Genomic DNA, 17,522 nt, shown 5'->3' with positions numbered 1-17,522 from the left:
CTAAATTAAATTTTTCAAGGAACTATACTTATGTGGTAAAACTACAAAGAAAAACAAAGAAATGAGTATCATAAAAGTCAGGATAGTAGTTACCTCTGGAGAAGGGGAGTGGAGGGACTTCTGGGGCACTGGCCAGCCCCACCTCTAACATTTACAGGGCCTTGGCAAGAGTACAAACAGAGGCCCACAAACCATATGTCTAAATATTTACAAGATATGAAATAAGCTAACAAACTATTAAATAAAATACGTTCCATCCTCCTATCATAACTACTTGGAAGGCCAGATTCACACTGAAACTTCTTGGATTCCTTAGAGTTCCACGTAGAAACATGGTTCAGGGAAAACTGGCCCCTGGCCCACTGTCCATCTCCCCCTTTTCCATCCCACACTGCCAGGAACCTCACACACAGGGATGCAGTCACCTCTACTCACAAGCCCAAGCTCCATCGCATATCCTACTCCCCACAAACAGATACCCTTAGGCCACCCCTTGGGCCTAAGGGTGTGTACACCAGTAGCCAGTCTACCCTCAGAAGGACAAACCCTAGGGAAGACTCACACAGACTCTGGAAATAAGCCTGGGGCCATTGGGTCAAGAAATTCTTAGATCCTAGGTATTCAAAGTTTGTCTAGGATGGAAGGGTTTGGGCTGTAAATGGGCATGTCCCATAGGCCCCACAGACTCCTTGCCTGAAAGGGGCACTTCAGAAGAGGGCCAAAGCAGGGCCCTCTAAAGTATAGGGCTAGGGCAGGGGTCTTCTTGCCAGGACCAGAATTTCCTTAGAACCAGGCAATATTATTTGTCTTAACCTGAATAGCAGTAACATGGGTACTCATTTTATAATTATTAAACTGTACACAAAAGTTTTATGCACATTTTTCCACAAATAATGGGATGGACATCATGTCCCTGCTGATATGATACACTGAGAAGGATACAATATCACGTTTGAAATACTCCCACACAAAATCCATAACCTAATCTAATCATGAGGATACAATCAGATTCAAACCCAGGGACTTTCTACAAAACAAGAGACCTAATTTCTTCAAAAACATTTCATAAAGGGTTTAAAAAAAAACAAGGTTGCAAAACTGTTCCAGACTGAAAAAAACTAAACAGATGTGAAAACTAAATGGATTACATGATCCTGAATTCTGGATCAGAGGCGAAAGTGCTATAAAGGATATTATTGGGACAACTGATTAAACATGGACAAATGACATTAACTTTCTTATTTTGGTAACTGTATTGGAGTTATTTAAGAAAATGTCCTTATTCTTAGGAGATATATCCTGAAGTATTTAGGGTTGAAGGGTCACAATGTCTGCAACTTATTCTCAAAAGGTTCAGCAAAAAATACACACAGTAATAAAGCAAATGTGGCAAAATAGTAACAACTGATGAATCTAAGGAAAGGGGGGTATGCACTTAACTATTCTTGTAACTTTTATCTTTTAAAATATTTTCAAAACTTAAAGTTTTTTAAAAAGTAAACTAAAGGGTTAAACAAGAAAAGAGTTGTCTACGGGGAGAGGAATTAGATGACTGAAAGAAGAGGATAAGGTAAAGACTTTTCATTTTGTTCCTTTTTCTTATTTGTACTCATCAAACTTTGTTCACATTCCCCAAGAAAATTCATTTTAACTTTGGGGGAAAAAATCCTACAGCACTGAAAGGGGGAACATTAGCAACTGTAGAAATAAAAGCTTTTGTCCTTAAATCTGTCAAATCACAGGCGTCACCAACTGGTTACTCTGACGAGTCACTTCACAGAGGTACTGCTGCACGAACACACCTAGTATCAGCTACTTTCCTTCCCAATCCAATGGTTTGCACAATTAGAGGCATAACTTAAGATGAATATTAACATTCTACTTCTAGAATGACCATAAGTTTATAGCATGTTTCACAGCCTTCATGAAATAATCCAGAAAGTGGAGCTCACGCAATTCTCACTTTTGATATTGAGAAATGCATTCATTTTAACAAATATTGGTGACATTGTGCAAAGCCCTGCAGATGACATGGAGAGATGTGTACAACATGGTCACTGCCCTCAAGAAGGCAACTTAGCAGAGTGAAGAGGACTTGAACCTAAAACCCTGGCTATTCCACACAGTAGCTGTATAATCTTGGTAAGTTATTTGACCTCTCAGATTCTGTTTTCTCATAGGCATAATGTTGATACCATCCAACTATCTTTAAGGGTTGTACTGTAAGGACTGACTATGTATGTCAAGCATGTAGGACAACAGAACAACAGATACTCAATAAAAGGTAACTATTTTATGAGTATTACAATCTAATTAAAATAATTAAGTAGAAAATATGTCCAAGGTTTGTATAGCCAATTACGGGCATAACTACCATTGGAATCCTGATTACTCCAAGTTTCTAATCCAAATAAATTCATTCTCCATAAACACCAAATAATACATGCAACTGTTGGTGTGTGGACCGAGAGTTGCTCCCTAACATACCTTTGGCAAATGCATCACTCTCTTAGGCACCAGGAAAAAGAACACTAGGTCAGAAGGTTATCTTTTCTCATTAACCAAGAAGGATTTTAGGTCAAGAAGTGATTTACTCAGCCTGCACAAGATACTCTAACCTTATCCAAGACCCTGTTGTTCAGGAATACATGTCCAAATTAGTCCAAAAGCTAAAGCCAGAGGAGGTGTTTCCTTCAACTAATTTCCAACCTTTTTTTAACCAGCTGACAAAATTTACTGAACTAAATCCATTTCAAACATCTCCTTCCAGTTTAGTGGCAGAGATTTCCCTTTATATTATTTTGTAACCTAATTTTAAACCTTCCTTATTAGCAAGGAGACAATATTTCATACTAAACAGTTGACTTCCAGGCATCTCCGAAAGATACAAACCAAAACCCAATGATTACAATGAATAAAGCTATATTTCAAGGCTGTTATAGTAAAACTCTTAATTTAAATTGTTCACTGCAATTATTCTCCATTCCCTAGGATGATGTGGTCACAGATAAAAGGGAAAGACACTTAAACATACTTAAAGATAAGTAACAGTTTAGAATATTCACATATTATCCGATATGCATGGCTAGCTCATACAATAAACAAACACGCCATATCATAATGGAACATGCAAATACCTGAAACAGTGCCACCTGTCCTAGGATAGGCCACTTCAACATACACTTCAAACATGGTCTCTGGGTTTTGCCTATAAAAGAAACAGATTGTGATTACTGACAAGTATTGAGGGAGCATGGTATGGAATATGCAGGCTGTGGTATAGGGCAGACCTTGATTAAAATCATTAGCTCCACAACTTAATGGCTGTGGAACTTTGGACAAGTTACTCAACTTCTCTGAGCCACGCCCTCCTAATCTATGAAATGAAAATACCTAACAAGAAGAATTATTGTGAAACGTAAAGAAAACACACAAAAATTGCCTAGGGGCTTCCCTGGTGGCGCAGTGGTTGAGAATCTGCCTGCCGACGATGCAGGGGACACGGGTTCGAGCCCTGGTCTGGGAAGATCCCACATGCCACGGAGCAACTAGGCCCGTGAGCCACAACTACTGAGCCTGCGCGTCTGGAGCTTGTGCTCCGCAACAAGAGAGGCCACGACAGTGAGAGGCCCGCACACCGCGATGAAGAGTGGCCCCCGCTTGCCACAACTAGAGAAAGCCCTCGCACAGAAACAAAGACCCAACACAAGCCAAAAATAAATTAATTAATTAATTTAAAAAAAATTGCCTAGATACAATGTTTGGCACATAATAGCTTAGCCATTATTATGATTTTACAGATGTCATATTTCCAGTTTACACAGCTGGATCTCCAAAACCATAAACAGAATTTTGAGGAAACTCAAATCAAGGCAACACTAGCACAAAGTAACCTTCTCCCTCATACACCAGGACAAAATATTCAGATGAAGTTAACTTGCTTATTTACAGGTTTTAAAGACTCAAGAGAAACAGTATCCTATCTCATTAGGCTATAATAAAGATAGGATGCTAATAGGGGGCTTTGCCTAAACTGGCAATGGCAAGTATATGAATGTTCATTATTATATCCTTTTACCTTTTTATGTCATAAATATTTTATATTAAGTTTTTAAAAGATCATAGCACTAAGAGAATGTTAACAGTTGTTCATTCTGAGTGATAAGAACATCGGAGTTATAGTATCTTCATATTTTCTCTTTGATTCTAAAACTACAATAAAAAGATTATTTCCAGATTGCATGAAAATCATTTAGTAGAAGAAAATGTTACACATTCAAACATCTATGACTGAATTCTATTTTAAACCTGACAACAAAGCTCAGAGAAGAAACTTTCTGAGTTGCCTAATCAGATCTAAGGCTTAATTTCAATCAACTAAATATCCTGAATTTGCCCAGTAGATTCCACTTTTCAAAATAACTATCTCATTTATCTCATTTCATCCTCATTATAATCCTATGAGGTATGTGGATCAGTCATCACCCTCACCATACAGGTGAGAAACCTGAAGCAAAGAGATTCTAAGTGACTCGTCAGTAGTCTCACAACTAGTTAGAAACACAGCCAGAGCTGCAACTCAGACCTCCTGGCGCTCAAACTGTGTTTCAGTGATTCTAAGATGAAGTTTTTTCCCCACATTTTCCCAAGTCTTACAATCTATTGCATCTTACAATTCTAAATGGCAACATTTTTTTTCTTTCTTAGTAGTACATATAATAACAGTACATCTTATAAATAATGGCATCTTAGACTCAGTAAAATATGGTAATACTCCCTCTACTTCCTCAGGGGTAGTTGTCTGTCAATCAGGGATCTACTTATTTTTCATGTGAAGGATCATTACTTCCTCACTGAGAAGAAATTTGGGCTTGTGCTTTAAATAAGTACCTAGAGTGAAAAGAGTTGGCTGCTCTAAAAATCAAGGAATTTAAATATACCTTTGTCAAATATAATTTTTAAATTAGACATTAAATCAGAGTATCTTACTTAACTAAATAAAAGTAAACTCAAGTTTTAAGAAAGCTGTTTAAAAATGTTTTTGTGCTTTTTTTTTTCCTGCAAGAGAGTAAAAAAAGACCTACAAGGTCAGCATCATTTGGTCACCAAAACATTTGTGGAAAATACCATATGGAACATCCCCTTCATTCAAATAATCTCAAAGTAGAGGGTTTGTTGAAAGAAAGGAATGTTCTAAGGTCATCTGAAGAGTACCAGGAAGATTCCCTCTAAAACCTAAAAATATCTTTAAGCCTATTTTGCAACTGGCTGAATTTCATCTCAGAATTTCATTCCTCTGGATTAAGATAATGGCTTTCAAAATGTATTCTGCAGGACCCTAGGACTCCATGGAGATTCCATGCATTTTTTACCCAAATGTCCACTTTTAAGTTTATTTTTCCCCATTTAAAAAATTGAAAGGAAAAAACATGAGCATACAAAGGTGTTACATACCAAATTTTTTAACACTGGAGCTCCGACATGTTAATATGTGCCACTAAATTAAGGTGGTTTGGACAGATCTGCTATCTCTCTAAGCGAAGAACATCCTAATGTTGTCTAAACTCATTATCTCTGCTTCTTCTCCTCCCTTTCTCTTTAACACACTTCAACCAGCTTCTGAACCCACCACACCACTAAAACAACTTGTCATGATCACCAATGACCTCCACATTGCTAAAATGTGCCAAAATGGTCAATTCTCGATGCTTGTCTTAACCTCTCAGCAGCATTTGACACAGCTGATTGATTTGCCCTCCTTCTCCAAACACTTTCTTCACTTGCCTGCCAGGACATCACTCTCAACTGGTATTCTTCCTGCCTTACTGGCTGCTCCTTTGCTGATTCCTTCTCACATAAGCTCTCCTACCCTCGAACTTAGTGCTGGACCTCTCCCTGTCTACACTCATTACTTAAATGATCTCATTCAGTCTCACAGCATTAATTACCAGGCAAATGCTGATGAGCCCCAAAGTCCTGTCTCCAACCCGACTTCTTCCCTGACCCCAGATTCCCTTAGCCAACTGCCTGTTCAACATCCCCATCTGGATTTCTAAGAAGCATTTCTAACTTAACAAATGGCACTTTTCTTCCTCAGACCTGCATTTCCTGATATCCACCAGTTAAGCAGGAAAAAAAAAACAAAAACACCAAACTCAGTTCTGGAGATGGATGGTGGTGATGGTTGCACAAGAAAATGAGTGTACTTAATATCACTGAACCATACACTGAAAAATGGTTAGGCTGGTAAATTTTATGTTATGTGCATTTTACTATAATTAAAAAAATGAGAAGGAAAAAAGTCCTTACAAGGTCCTACATTATTTGGCCTCTGCCTGTCTCTCCAATTTCATTTCATACCTCTCTCTCCTTGCCCACTGCACTCTAGCCATACTGGCCTTCTGTCTGCTCCTCAACACACCTAATTCATTCCTATCTTATAGCCTTTTGTATTGATCTTCATATAGGTGGTCCTTCCTGTCATTCAAAATAAGGCTTATGCCTGACCTCCTCAGAAAGGCCCTCCCCAACACACTCTCTACCATCAAATTTTAATTCTCCACATCACACCAATCACAACCTGTTTCCCTCCTCTAAATGTAAACTGCAGGAGAGCAGGGATTTTTGTCTGTCATACCCACGAGTTTTTCCCAGGTACCTAAACAGTGCCTGGCACATAGCCAGAATCAAATAAATATTGAGAAGGAATAAAGGAAGTACAGACTAGCTTTCCTGGGGTCTAAAGGATTTCAATAAATGACTGGAGTGATTATACACTTTTATGACTCAAACTTTAGCATATTAAAAGATAGATTTGAAGCCCCACCTCCAGGGCTTCTGGGGTAGGACCCAAGAATTAGCATTTCCAATAAGTACCCAGGTAATAGTGATGCTGCTGGACTAGTGATCACACTTTAAGAACCACTGATCTAGTTAAATGGAATTCTTCTTCCAAATAATTTGTACATATAACATAAACATAAGGTATACCTCAATAATCCATCATTCCAACAATGTTTTTGCAATAAAAGATTTCAAAGAAAATAAGCATTCGTGGAAGCAATGAAGCTAACTTCTCTTCTAGTGTTACCCATAGTTACTGCCTCATTGTAATGCATAATAAAACTGCCTAAGTTTCTTACTCAGTTCAAATAGCTGCCAGAGCTCTATTACATGGAGCCAAAGATTATGACAGTCTCTTTAGGGAAAAAAAAAAAAAAAAGCAAAAAGCTGACTACAACCCTAAAAACAAACTGGACTATACAAGTTATAGTCATGCTCATCCATGATCATTTACATGTTACATTACAGAAGAAGTAGTGACTAATGTTGTGACATTGTGACAAGTTATATAACATACCAACAAATATACGTAAGGGCCAGTGAAGCCAATGCAGATGGAAGCATTTTCTATTTCTCTGCACATCAAAAAATAAGTTTTAAAGTGTCTCCTCTAAATGTAAATGGCCAAGCGACTCTTACTTAATATTTTTATTAAACCACTAATACTGTAACAATTTCCAGAGACTCTCTGGAACTACTGAATACCTTGAGACTACTTATTTCCTCCAGTACTCTTTAAGATGCTTAATATTTTTAACTACTTGGCTAAAGGAACTGAAAATCCTATTTCTGTCCTATTAACACTCCTGCTAATTCAGTACATGTAATGAAGTTAAAAATACTATATTCCGAGCCATTTTCCAATACAGACCCAAGCTTTCCCAGAGCACATCATATCTTAACATATTACCATGGAAATGTCCTGGTTCTGCCATGATATCCCATTATTAGTTGCCTTACACTCCTATACCTCCATGATCTGGAACTCTGCCCATCTGCCAAGCTCTTTTTTGCCACCCACCCTTACCTCGTGCAGTCTTGCACCCTAAGATCCAGCCATAGAGAACTACTTGTAGCTCTCTGAACAAACCATGCTCTGATTCTCTAATGATAACATCATTACCATACCACTGCCCGTACCTACTGTTTCCTAGGTGCCAGGCATGATCCTAAGCACTGTACCTGCATTATCTCAGTTAATCTTCAACAACCCTGTAAGTATTATTACCCCCAGTTTAGAGATGAGGACACTGAAACTCAGAGGATAAACTAGCCAAAGTCAAAGCAAGGAAGTGGCAGAATCAGCATGGATCATCCAAAGGCACTAACCACTTTACTCTTCTACCTTATTCAGCTGCTCTTCTGGAAGGAACTATCTGTCCAGTCTTTTTCATCAAGCCTTAGCTCAGGCATTTCCTCCTCCCTGGGAAGCCTTCTCAATCCCCCACACTCACATCCTAGACTGGGTTAAGTGCCCCTCCTCCGTGCTCCCAAGGCACCCTGAACTTCCCCACTTTTCCAGCTCTTACCACATTCGACCCTGACACAATCACAACTACCTGGGGAGCTTTTAAAAGTCCTGACGCCCAGGCCACACCCCAGAACAATTAAATCAGAATCTCCAGGTATTGTTTTTTTTTTTTAAAACCTCCCCAACTTATTCCAGTGTGCAGCCAAGGTGGAGAACCACCCGTGTCCCTCTAATTAAATATGTCTCCCCCACTAGACTGGCAGCTCCCTGAGGGCACCAACTGTCTTCTCATATCCTAGTCCTACACCTGGCACAATAAATGTTTGATGAATGAGTTTTCCTCCAACATCTGACACATAGTTTCCAGTTCCCAGTAACTGTTTCTCTTTCTCTAACAAGAGGTAGCTTACTGAATACACACTGCTTACACCTGACTGTTATTCTTTAAAGATGTTTTCCTTTGGAGTCAAAGGTATCAATAAGTCACACCTGCTGACAACAGCCTTGGCTCTTAAATACGAAAAAACGACACACAAGCAGTTAAAATGTGTTTGAAAGAAGGGAGGTCTGGTCGGTTCTTTGCCTCTGGGAGAATGAAGCCTGAGAGTAAAGCAAGAGAGCATTTCTATTCAATACCACACTCTTCTGAACACAATTCTCAGTGATTCACTGGAAGGGCCATGCTCTGTGCTCAGGGCCATGTTCTCAAAATGATTAAGTACACTCAGCTTGAAGTCATGAAACAGACAAAGGCTTTGACAATATTCAGGCAGCGGGAAAGCTAATTTTTTTTTTAAAGAGCATCATGCTATTGATCACTCTGCTGGATCATCAGCTTTCAATTAGGACCTACTTTTCTTCAATTACAACATATTATGAGATTAGGAGAAAAATGTAACAATAACTCCTCACAAAATGAACCTGCTGCATATGATAACCATGCCATCATGCTAGGCCCTCAACCCTTTAAGTGTTATTTAGAAGTACAAACTGAGACACACACAGTACTGGGATCCCTTACTCATTTCACAGCTATCAAATCTTCACACCAGCTAGTATTCTAAAGCAAAATAGCAACCTATTCTCTAGGGACTAGGGTAAAACTTCAGCACACTGTCTCCTTAGTTACAAACTTATATGCTGAGGGGGCTGAGATATAGTATTTCAAAATTCATACCAACTGAACTGTCTTAAAGTTGACAACATGGTCAAAAGTAACTGTATACACTTCAGAATGTGCTAGCAAACATCACCTAATAAACACTGATTCCTTTGAGCTAGATATACAAGCAAAAAAGGTAGTGTTAATATTTCCAACAAGTCTCCATTTGTTTCAGTAGACTCTGAAATTAAAGCCGTTTTTCCAGGCTGAAAATGCTGTACCAAAGGGTGCTTTCTAACCCATAACAAGTTAACACCTCCACAGAAGAACGCTGTCACTGTTGAGACTTGTCAGAAAATGATTAACTTAGTTGTGTAATTATACAGACAAGTCATTTCAAGATTTTGCACTTAACTTTCCATTTCTAATACTGTTCTCAGGATCAGATTAATAAAGATACACAGATACAACTATGAGAGGAGTTACAAAGTTTTACCTTACCATAGATTCCTATGGAAAGATTCTTATGCCACAATGTGCAAAGCAAGTTAACTGGAAGAAGCAGAGCTGGATCCCAAGCAGAAAGACAGAGCCTGCACACCCCTCCACAATGTGCGGTACTCCATGCACTTTTAATAAATTCCCTCCTGTGCTGAGCAGCACTGTAAAATCTAGACTCTCCAGTCATATTAATGGCATTTGCAAAGATGGCATCCATTTCCTTGTCAATAAATATTTTTGTCCTTAAAATAATTTTAAGAGCCTCCCCTTCCCTAAGTTTTCCTCTGCTCTTTCTGAACAATTTACTCCCAAAACTATCATGTGGGCAGAGCAGGGTAGATGCCCACGTCGGCGATGGCTCAGCGTGAGATGTCAAAGCCTGAGCAGGGTGAGGAAAATGTCCCTCAGAGGGGGTGACCTGACAAGAGGTGTCAGATCATGAGCGAGGTAGGAGAACGTCCACGGTAAGAGGTGGCCTGGCCAATATGATGTCAAATCAGAGTGAATGAGGAAGGCATCCACTGAGGGGAAGCACCCTGGCATGCGGAGCCAGAACCTGAGCTGGGTGGAAAAAGCATTCATGCTCAAGGGCAGCCACAACCAGGATGTTGAAACACAAGGAGTGTGAAAGGTGCCCCATGGAGGGACAGCCCAACACGGGTATCAGAGCCCAAGAGGGTAAGGAGCATGTGCAAGCACGAGGGACCCTAGAGTGGGGTGGGGAGCCAGGGCAGGTAAGAGGAGGCTGACTATGTGGGGTGAGAGGAGACTTGCCTAGCATCATGGGGAATCAGAGGGCAAGCAGGGCATCCACAGGGCAGTGGGAGAGCAGGGGCATGTCAAACCACTGTAATCCCAGGAAAGCAAGGTAAATGAGTAGAGCATCCACATGGGGTGGAAGGTGATGGGGGAGCATGCCTAACGCAAGCCCAAGACCAGTAAGGAAGACCTGCTTTCTCACAGTTGAGGTTAGCAGAAAACTATAATAGAATGAGTTCTACGGAGTTGAATTTGAATTGGAGATACTCATGTGAATTCAAGGTTTTCAGTAAATATATAATAGAGAACTGTAAATATGAACTGACTTTTAACACACACATACTTCCTGGCTCTGTCTACTGAAAGGGCCTTGGCAGGAGCAACACCCCACTAGCAATGAGCATATCTAGGACCCAGACCTTGGCTTCTAAATACAACCATCCTCTAAAAGGAACCGGGGGTCCTTGGAGAAATACCTGATTCCAGGGCTGGGGCAGAGAAAGTACAAGATGAGACTGAAACATCCTATTGTGCCAGCAAGCAAAGAAGTGCTCAAAGAATGATGGGGACATGTCAAAAGGATACAGGAGACAGCTTAAAAAGGCTCCCACTGCCAATCTGGGTAATGTGAGCATCAAAATCAATAATGATATTAACAGATTATTAACCCATCAAATAAACAGAAAACTGTGAGCCCACATTGATATAAATGAATAAATTGACAATTTAATGAGAAATGGAGTATTTACGTAGTTTTAAAGTATCTTCCCACAAAATCTTTACTAATTGCAATGACGAAGAGTAACTTTTCAGTGTAGAAGTTTGGCAGAAACTACCTTAATCAAGTCATTAAAGTGATCACCATCAGGAATGGACAAACTACTAGAATGCAATGAGAAGAGCATAGCATCACGCCCACGATAGTCCTGTCCAAGATGCTTAACCTGAATCTAATCTTGAGGAAACATCAGACAAACTCAAATTGAGGGACCATCTAAAAAATATTTGACCTGTAATTTTCAAAAGTGTCAATGTCATGAAAATCAAGGAAAGACTGAAGATCTTTCCAGACTGAAGGAAACTAAAGAGACATGGCAAATAAATGCAATGTATAATTCTGAACTGGATTGTTTTGCTCTAAAGAATGTTATTGAGACAACGACTGAAATATGAACGAGGTCTAATGACTAGAGATAGTAATGAATCAATGTTAATTTCCTGATTTTGATGGTTGTATTGTGGTTATACAGGAGAATGTCCTTGTTTGTAGGAAAAGCACACTGAAGTATTCAGGGGTGATGAGGCATCAGGTCAGCACCTCACTTAAAACTGGTTTTTAGAAAAGTTCTCTATATTGCCAACTTTTCTGTAAGATTCTGATTTTTTAAAAAATTTAATAAAACAAAAACAACCATTAATAGCAATTTCCCTGAGCTGTTTTTTACCAAGACGTTCTCACAAAAATAATATGTGGTTCTATGGAAAGAGCCCCAGACTAAATATCAGAGAGTCTGGGTTCCAATCCCAGGTAAATCCCTTACTCACTATGGGATTAGAACAAGCCATTTACCCTTTCACACATCAGCTTCCTCCCCCATCAAGAGATAACATCTGTCCTGCTCATCTCAAAAGTTGTCTTAGGGATCAAATGAAAGAAAAACAAGCAAGTGCTTTGTGAACTAAAAGATACTAAACCAAGGTAAAGAGTATTATTTATTATAAAAAAAATAAAATTGCTTCACCTTACAAATCACAGGCTTTGTAAGTAATCCAGACATTATTGTGTATTTCAAAGATTCAAAACTCTTAAGCTTTCAAACACTGTTACTAAAAGCAATCCAGAAAATAAGGAACTATCCAAATAGAAACATTAGTCTAGGGAATAAATGAATTTTAAGAACAAGGGGTAAGAGTTGACACTTAACAAAAAGTGAATTAAAAAAATATCTCCTCTCTACAGGGAAAAAATACTGAACAAATGCAATATATGAAAATCAAGAGTCTCTGATATACAACTTTACTTCTCAATCAGTAATACTGTGACTATTTGTATACTTTTATGGTTAATGTGGAACTCTCACCTACATTTCTGAACCTGACTGTCAAAACCTTGTCAAGGTAGTGGGATAGTATTACCCTCCCTGTTTAATAGAAAAAGAAACTGAGGCTAGGACATGGTAATACTCCAGCTGATTCCTGGTTTTCAGATTACAAAGCCCATAACTTTTCCATGACTTTTCAAAAATTACTCCCAGGTTGTTTAAAGTAGCAACTCTTAATCCTAGATTAGGGGTGGAGGGGACAGACCATTCCAAAGAGCTCATGAAAAGCTTCACTAACTTCCCAGGGAAAATTACATATAATTTTCAGGGAGCTCATGAGGCTACTTATGGAAATAAATAGCTTATATCACTGATGACTTGTTTTTATGTTCTTTCTCATTTAATCTTCAAGCCAAGCCTATGAGAGGAAGGTTAATATCATTACCCCATTTAAAAAGAGCAGGTAGGGCTTCCCTGGTGGCACAGTGGTTGAGAATCTGCCTGCCAATGCAGGGGACACGGGTTCGAGCCCTGGTCTGGGAGGATCCCCCATGCCGCGCAGCGGCTAGGCCCGTGAGTCACAACTACTGAGCCTGCGCGTCTGGAGCCTGTGCTCCGCAACAAGAGAGGCCGCGACGGTGACAGGCCCACGCACCGCGATGAAGAGTGGCCCCCGCGTGCCACAACTAGAGAAAGCCCTCGCACAGAAACGAAGACCCAACACAGCCAAAAATAAATAAATAAAAACAAACAAAAAAGAGCAGATACCCTGCACAAGAGCAAGCAGCTTCTAAACCTTGTTAATACTTACTAAACACTTAACTATGTGTCATATACTGTTCTAAGCACCTTTTTATGTATTATCTCATTTAATCTTCCCAACAACCTGTGAAACAGCTACTATTATCATTCCTATTTTACAGGTGAGGAAACTGAAATAAAATAAAAATAAAAGCTTAACTTCCCAAGGTCAACAGCTTGTAAGAGACAAAGCTGGGATATGAACTCAGTGTGGCTCGAGTTCCTATTTTTTAAACCAACTCTACATATATAATATACAATTCTATCTATATTAATATATACACACTAAAATGCACCCATTTAAGTGTACAGTTCTAGGAGTTTTTGCAACTGTATACATTCATGTAACTTATACTCTATTGATTTTTTTAAATAAATTTATTGATTGATTGATTGATTGATTGGCTATGTTGGGTCTTCATTGCTGCGCACGGGCTTTCTCTAGTGGTGGCAAGCGGGGGCTACTCTTCCTTGCGGTGCGTGGACTTCTCATTGCAGTGGCTTCTCTTGTTGTGGAGCACGGGCTCTAGGCGTGTGGGTTTCAGTAGTTGTGGCACACGGGCTCAGTAGTTGTGGCTCACAAGCTCTAGAGCACAGGCTCAGTAGTTGTGGCGCACGGGCTTAGTTGCTCCACGGCATGTGGGATCTTCCTAGACCAGGGCTCAAACCTGTGTCCCCTGCACTGGCAGGCAGATTCTTAACCACTGTGCCACCAGGGAAGTCCCTACTCCATTGATTTTTTAAGACTTTTTTTTTTTAAAGAGAAGTTTTAGGTTTGTAACAAAGTTGAAAGGAAAAATTTTTAATTTCCTACATACTTACTGCCTTCACACACGCACAGTCGTCTGCATTATCAACATCTCCCACCAGAGTGGTACATTCATAACAGTTGATGAACCTACATTGATACATCATTATCACCCAAAGTCCACTGTTTACATTACAGTTCACTCTAGGTGTTCTATATTCTATGGGTTTGGACAAATGTCTAATGACATGTATCCATCTTTATAGTATACAGAGTATTTTCACTGCCCTAAAAATCCTCTGTGCTCCACCTATTCATCCCTCCATGTACCACCAACCCCCCCCAACCCCTGGCAAACACTGATCTTTTTACTGTTTCCATAATTTTGCCTTTTCCAGAATGTCATAGTTGGAATGATACAGTACGTAGCCTTTTCAGATGGGTTTCTTTAAGTTAGTAATATGCGTTTCATATTCCTGTGTCTTTTCATGGCTTGAGAGTTCATTTCCTATTAGTGCTGAATCATATTCCATTTGCCTGGACATGTCATAGTTTATCCATTCACCCACAGAAGGACATCTTGGTTGCTCCCAAGTATTAACTATTATGAATAAAGCTGCTACAAACATCCACGTGCAGGTGTTTGTGTGGACATAAGTTTGCAACTCCTTTGGGTAAATAAATACCAAGGAGCCTGATTGCTGGATTGTATGGCAAGAGTATGTTTAGTTTTGTAAGAAACCACCAAATTGGCTGTACTGGGACTTCCCTGGTGGCACAGTGGTTAAGACTCCGCGGTCCCAATGCAGGGGGCCTGGGTTTGATCCCTGGTCAGGGAACTAGATCCCACCTGCATGCTGCAACTAAGAGTTTGCATGCCACAACTAAGGAGCCCTCCTGCCGCAACTAAGACCCAGCGCAACCAAATAAAAATATTAAAAAAAAATTAAAAAGCAAAAATCAAAGTGGCTGTACCATTTTGCACTCCCGCTAGCAATGAATGAGAGTTCCTACTGCTCCATATCCTCACCAGCATTTGGTGGTGTCAGTATTCTGGATTTTGGCCATTCTAATGGGTATACAGTGGTACACCATTGTTTTACTTTGCATCTCCCTGATTACATATGATGTGGAGCATCTTTTCATATGTTTATTTGCCATCTGTGTATCTTCTTTGGTGAGGTGTCTGTTAAGACCTTTGGCCCAGTTTTTTAATTGGGTTGTTTTCTTATTTTTGAGTTTTAAGAGTTCTTGGTATATTTTGGATAGTGGTCCTTTATCAAATGTATCTTTTGTAAGTATTTTCTTCCAGTCTATAGCTTGTTCCCTCATTCTCTTGATATTGTCTTTGGCAGAGCAGAAGTTTTTAATTTTAATGAAGTCCAGCTTATCAATTCTTTCTTTCATGGATCATGTTTCATTTTGTGTCTAAAAAGTCATCATCATACTCAAGATCATGTAGATTTTCTCCTATGTTATTTTCCAGGAGTTCTATAGCTTTGTGTTTTACATTTAGGTCATGACCCATTTTGAGTTAATTTTTGTGAGGGATGTAAGAAAGGTCTGTGTCTAGACTCAGTATTTTGCATGTGGATATCCAGTTGTTCCAGCACTGTTTGTTGGAAAGATCATTTTTGCTCCATTGTATTGCCTTTGCTCCTTTGGCAAACATCAGTTGCCTATATTCTGTGGATCTATTTCTGGGCGCTCTGTTGATCCATTGATCCATTTGCCTATTCTTTCACTTTGCTGTTCTCTATAGCTTTATAGTAAGTCTTGAAGTCAGCTGGTGTCAGTCATATGATCTTGTTCTTTTCCTTCTATATTATGTTGGCTATTCTGAGTCTTCTGCCTCTCCATATAAACTTTAGAAAGAGTCTGTCAATATCCACATAATAATTTGCTGGTATTTTGACTGCAACTGCATTGAATCTATAAATCAAGTTGGGAAAAACTGACATTTTTGACAATATTGAATCTTCCTACCCACGAAATCTCTCTCCATTTATTTAGTTCTTTGATTTCATTCAGGGTTTTGAAATATTCCTCATACAGATGTGGTATATATTTTGTTAGATTAACACCTGTTTCATTGGGGGGGGTGCTAATGTAAATGGTATTGTGTTTTTAATTTCAAGTTCCACTTGCTCATTTCTAGTATATAGGAAAGCAATTAACTTTTGTATACTAACCTTGTATCCTGCAATTTTGCTATAATCACTTACCAGTTCTATGCAATTTTTGTTTTTTTTGGTAAATTCTTTCAGATTTTCTACATAGACGACTATGTCTTCTGCAAAGACAGTTTTATTTCTTCCTTCCCATTCTGTATACATTTTATTTCCCTTTCTTGTTTTATTGCATTAGCTAGTACTTCCAGTACAATGTTGAAAAGGAGTGGTGAGAGGGGATATCCTTGTCTTGTCCTTGTTCTTAATGAGAAAGCTTCTATTGTCTCAACATTAAGTATGATGTTAGCTGTAGATTTTTCATAGATATTCTTTATCAAGTTGAGGAAGTTCCCCTCTGTTCCTCATTTACTAAGAGTTTTTATAATAAATGGATGTTGAATTTTATCAAATGCTTTTTCTGCATCTATTGATATGATCATGTGATTTTTCTTCTTTAACCTGTTGATGTGATGGATTACATTAACTGATTTTCAAATGTCAAATGAGCTTTGCATAACTAGGATAAATCCCACTTGACTGTGGTGTATAATTCTTTTTATACATTGCTGAATTTTGTTGTTGTTGTTGTTTTTTAATGAAACTTACTATAGCCAATTTATTTTCCTCCTCCACCGCCTTCAAAAAGCAATCCAGGTGCACTGCTAACACCTAAGGACAACTGAAAAGGTCTTCAGAACACTGGGCTCAAGGTCCTGAGCACTCCATGGGCAGTCCTTTGGGCCTCCCTGAGAGGTGATTACCCAAGTTCCAGGGTATTCAGGAATGACAGAGTAGATCTGCTTTTTCTCAGCAGAGTACTGGAGAGAGCTGCATAGAAAGAGAACCCCAGAGACCTGCAAAAGCCCTCCCTTGAGTATATAGCTTAAGTATTGATTAGTACATGTGTGTGAGGAAATTACTTGTGGCTAGAAGAAAAATCATCAGAAAAGATTACAGGTAGCAGTGCCTGGTACTCACAAAGGGCCAGAAATAATGCCTGTTCCCACCAACCAAGGTTAAAAAACAAAAACAAAAACAAAAAACCCTCATGATTCACAATGCATGGGGTAAAGTACCTAGTAGG

General features: G+C 39.1%; 1 protein-coding gene across 4 annotated transcripts in view; it reads right to left on the bottom strand.

Annotated features, from left to right (window-relative positions):
• DENND1A (DENN domain containing 1A) overlaps nucleotides 1-17,522 on the bottom strand; it is a 542,621-nt gene that overhangs the window by 491,522 nt on the left and 33,577 nt on the right. For all 4 annotated transcript variants that reach the window (XM_061199955.1, XM_061199952.1, XM_061199953.1 and 1 more), the window contains exon 2: nucleotides 3,138-3,208. In XM_061199955.1, the coding sequence (XP_061055938.1) occupies nucleotides 3,138-3,208 (71 nt within the window). The remainder of the gene's footprint in view (nucleotides 1-3,137; nucleotides 3,209-17,522) is intronic.

The sequence above is a fragment of the Eubalaena glacialis genome, chromosome 9, assembly GCF_028564815.1.
Source record: "Eubalaena glacialis isolate mEubGla1 chromosome 9, mEubGla1.1.hap2.+ XY, whole genome shotgun sequence".
Taxonomy (NCBI): domain Eukaryota; kingdom Metazoa; phylum Chordata; class Mammalia; order Artiodactyla; family Balaenidae; genus Eubalaena; species Eubalaena glacialis.
This window is presented reverse-complemented; position numbering and strand designations above follow the sequence as displayed.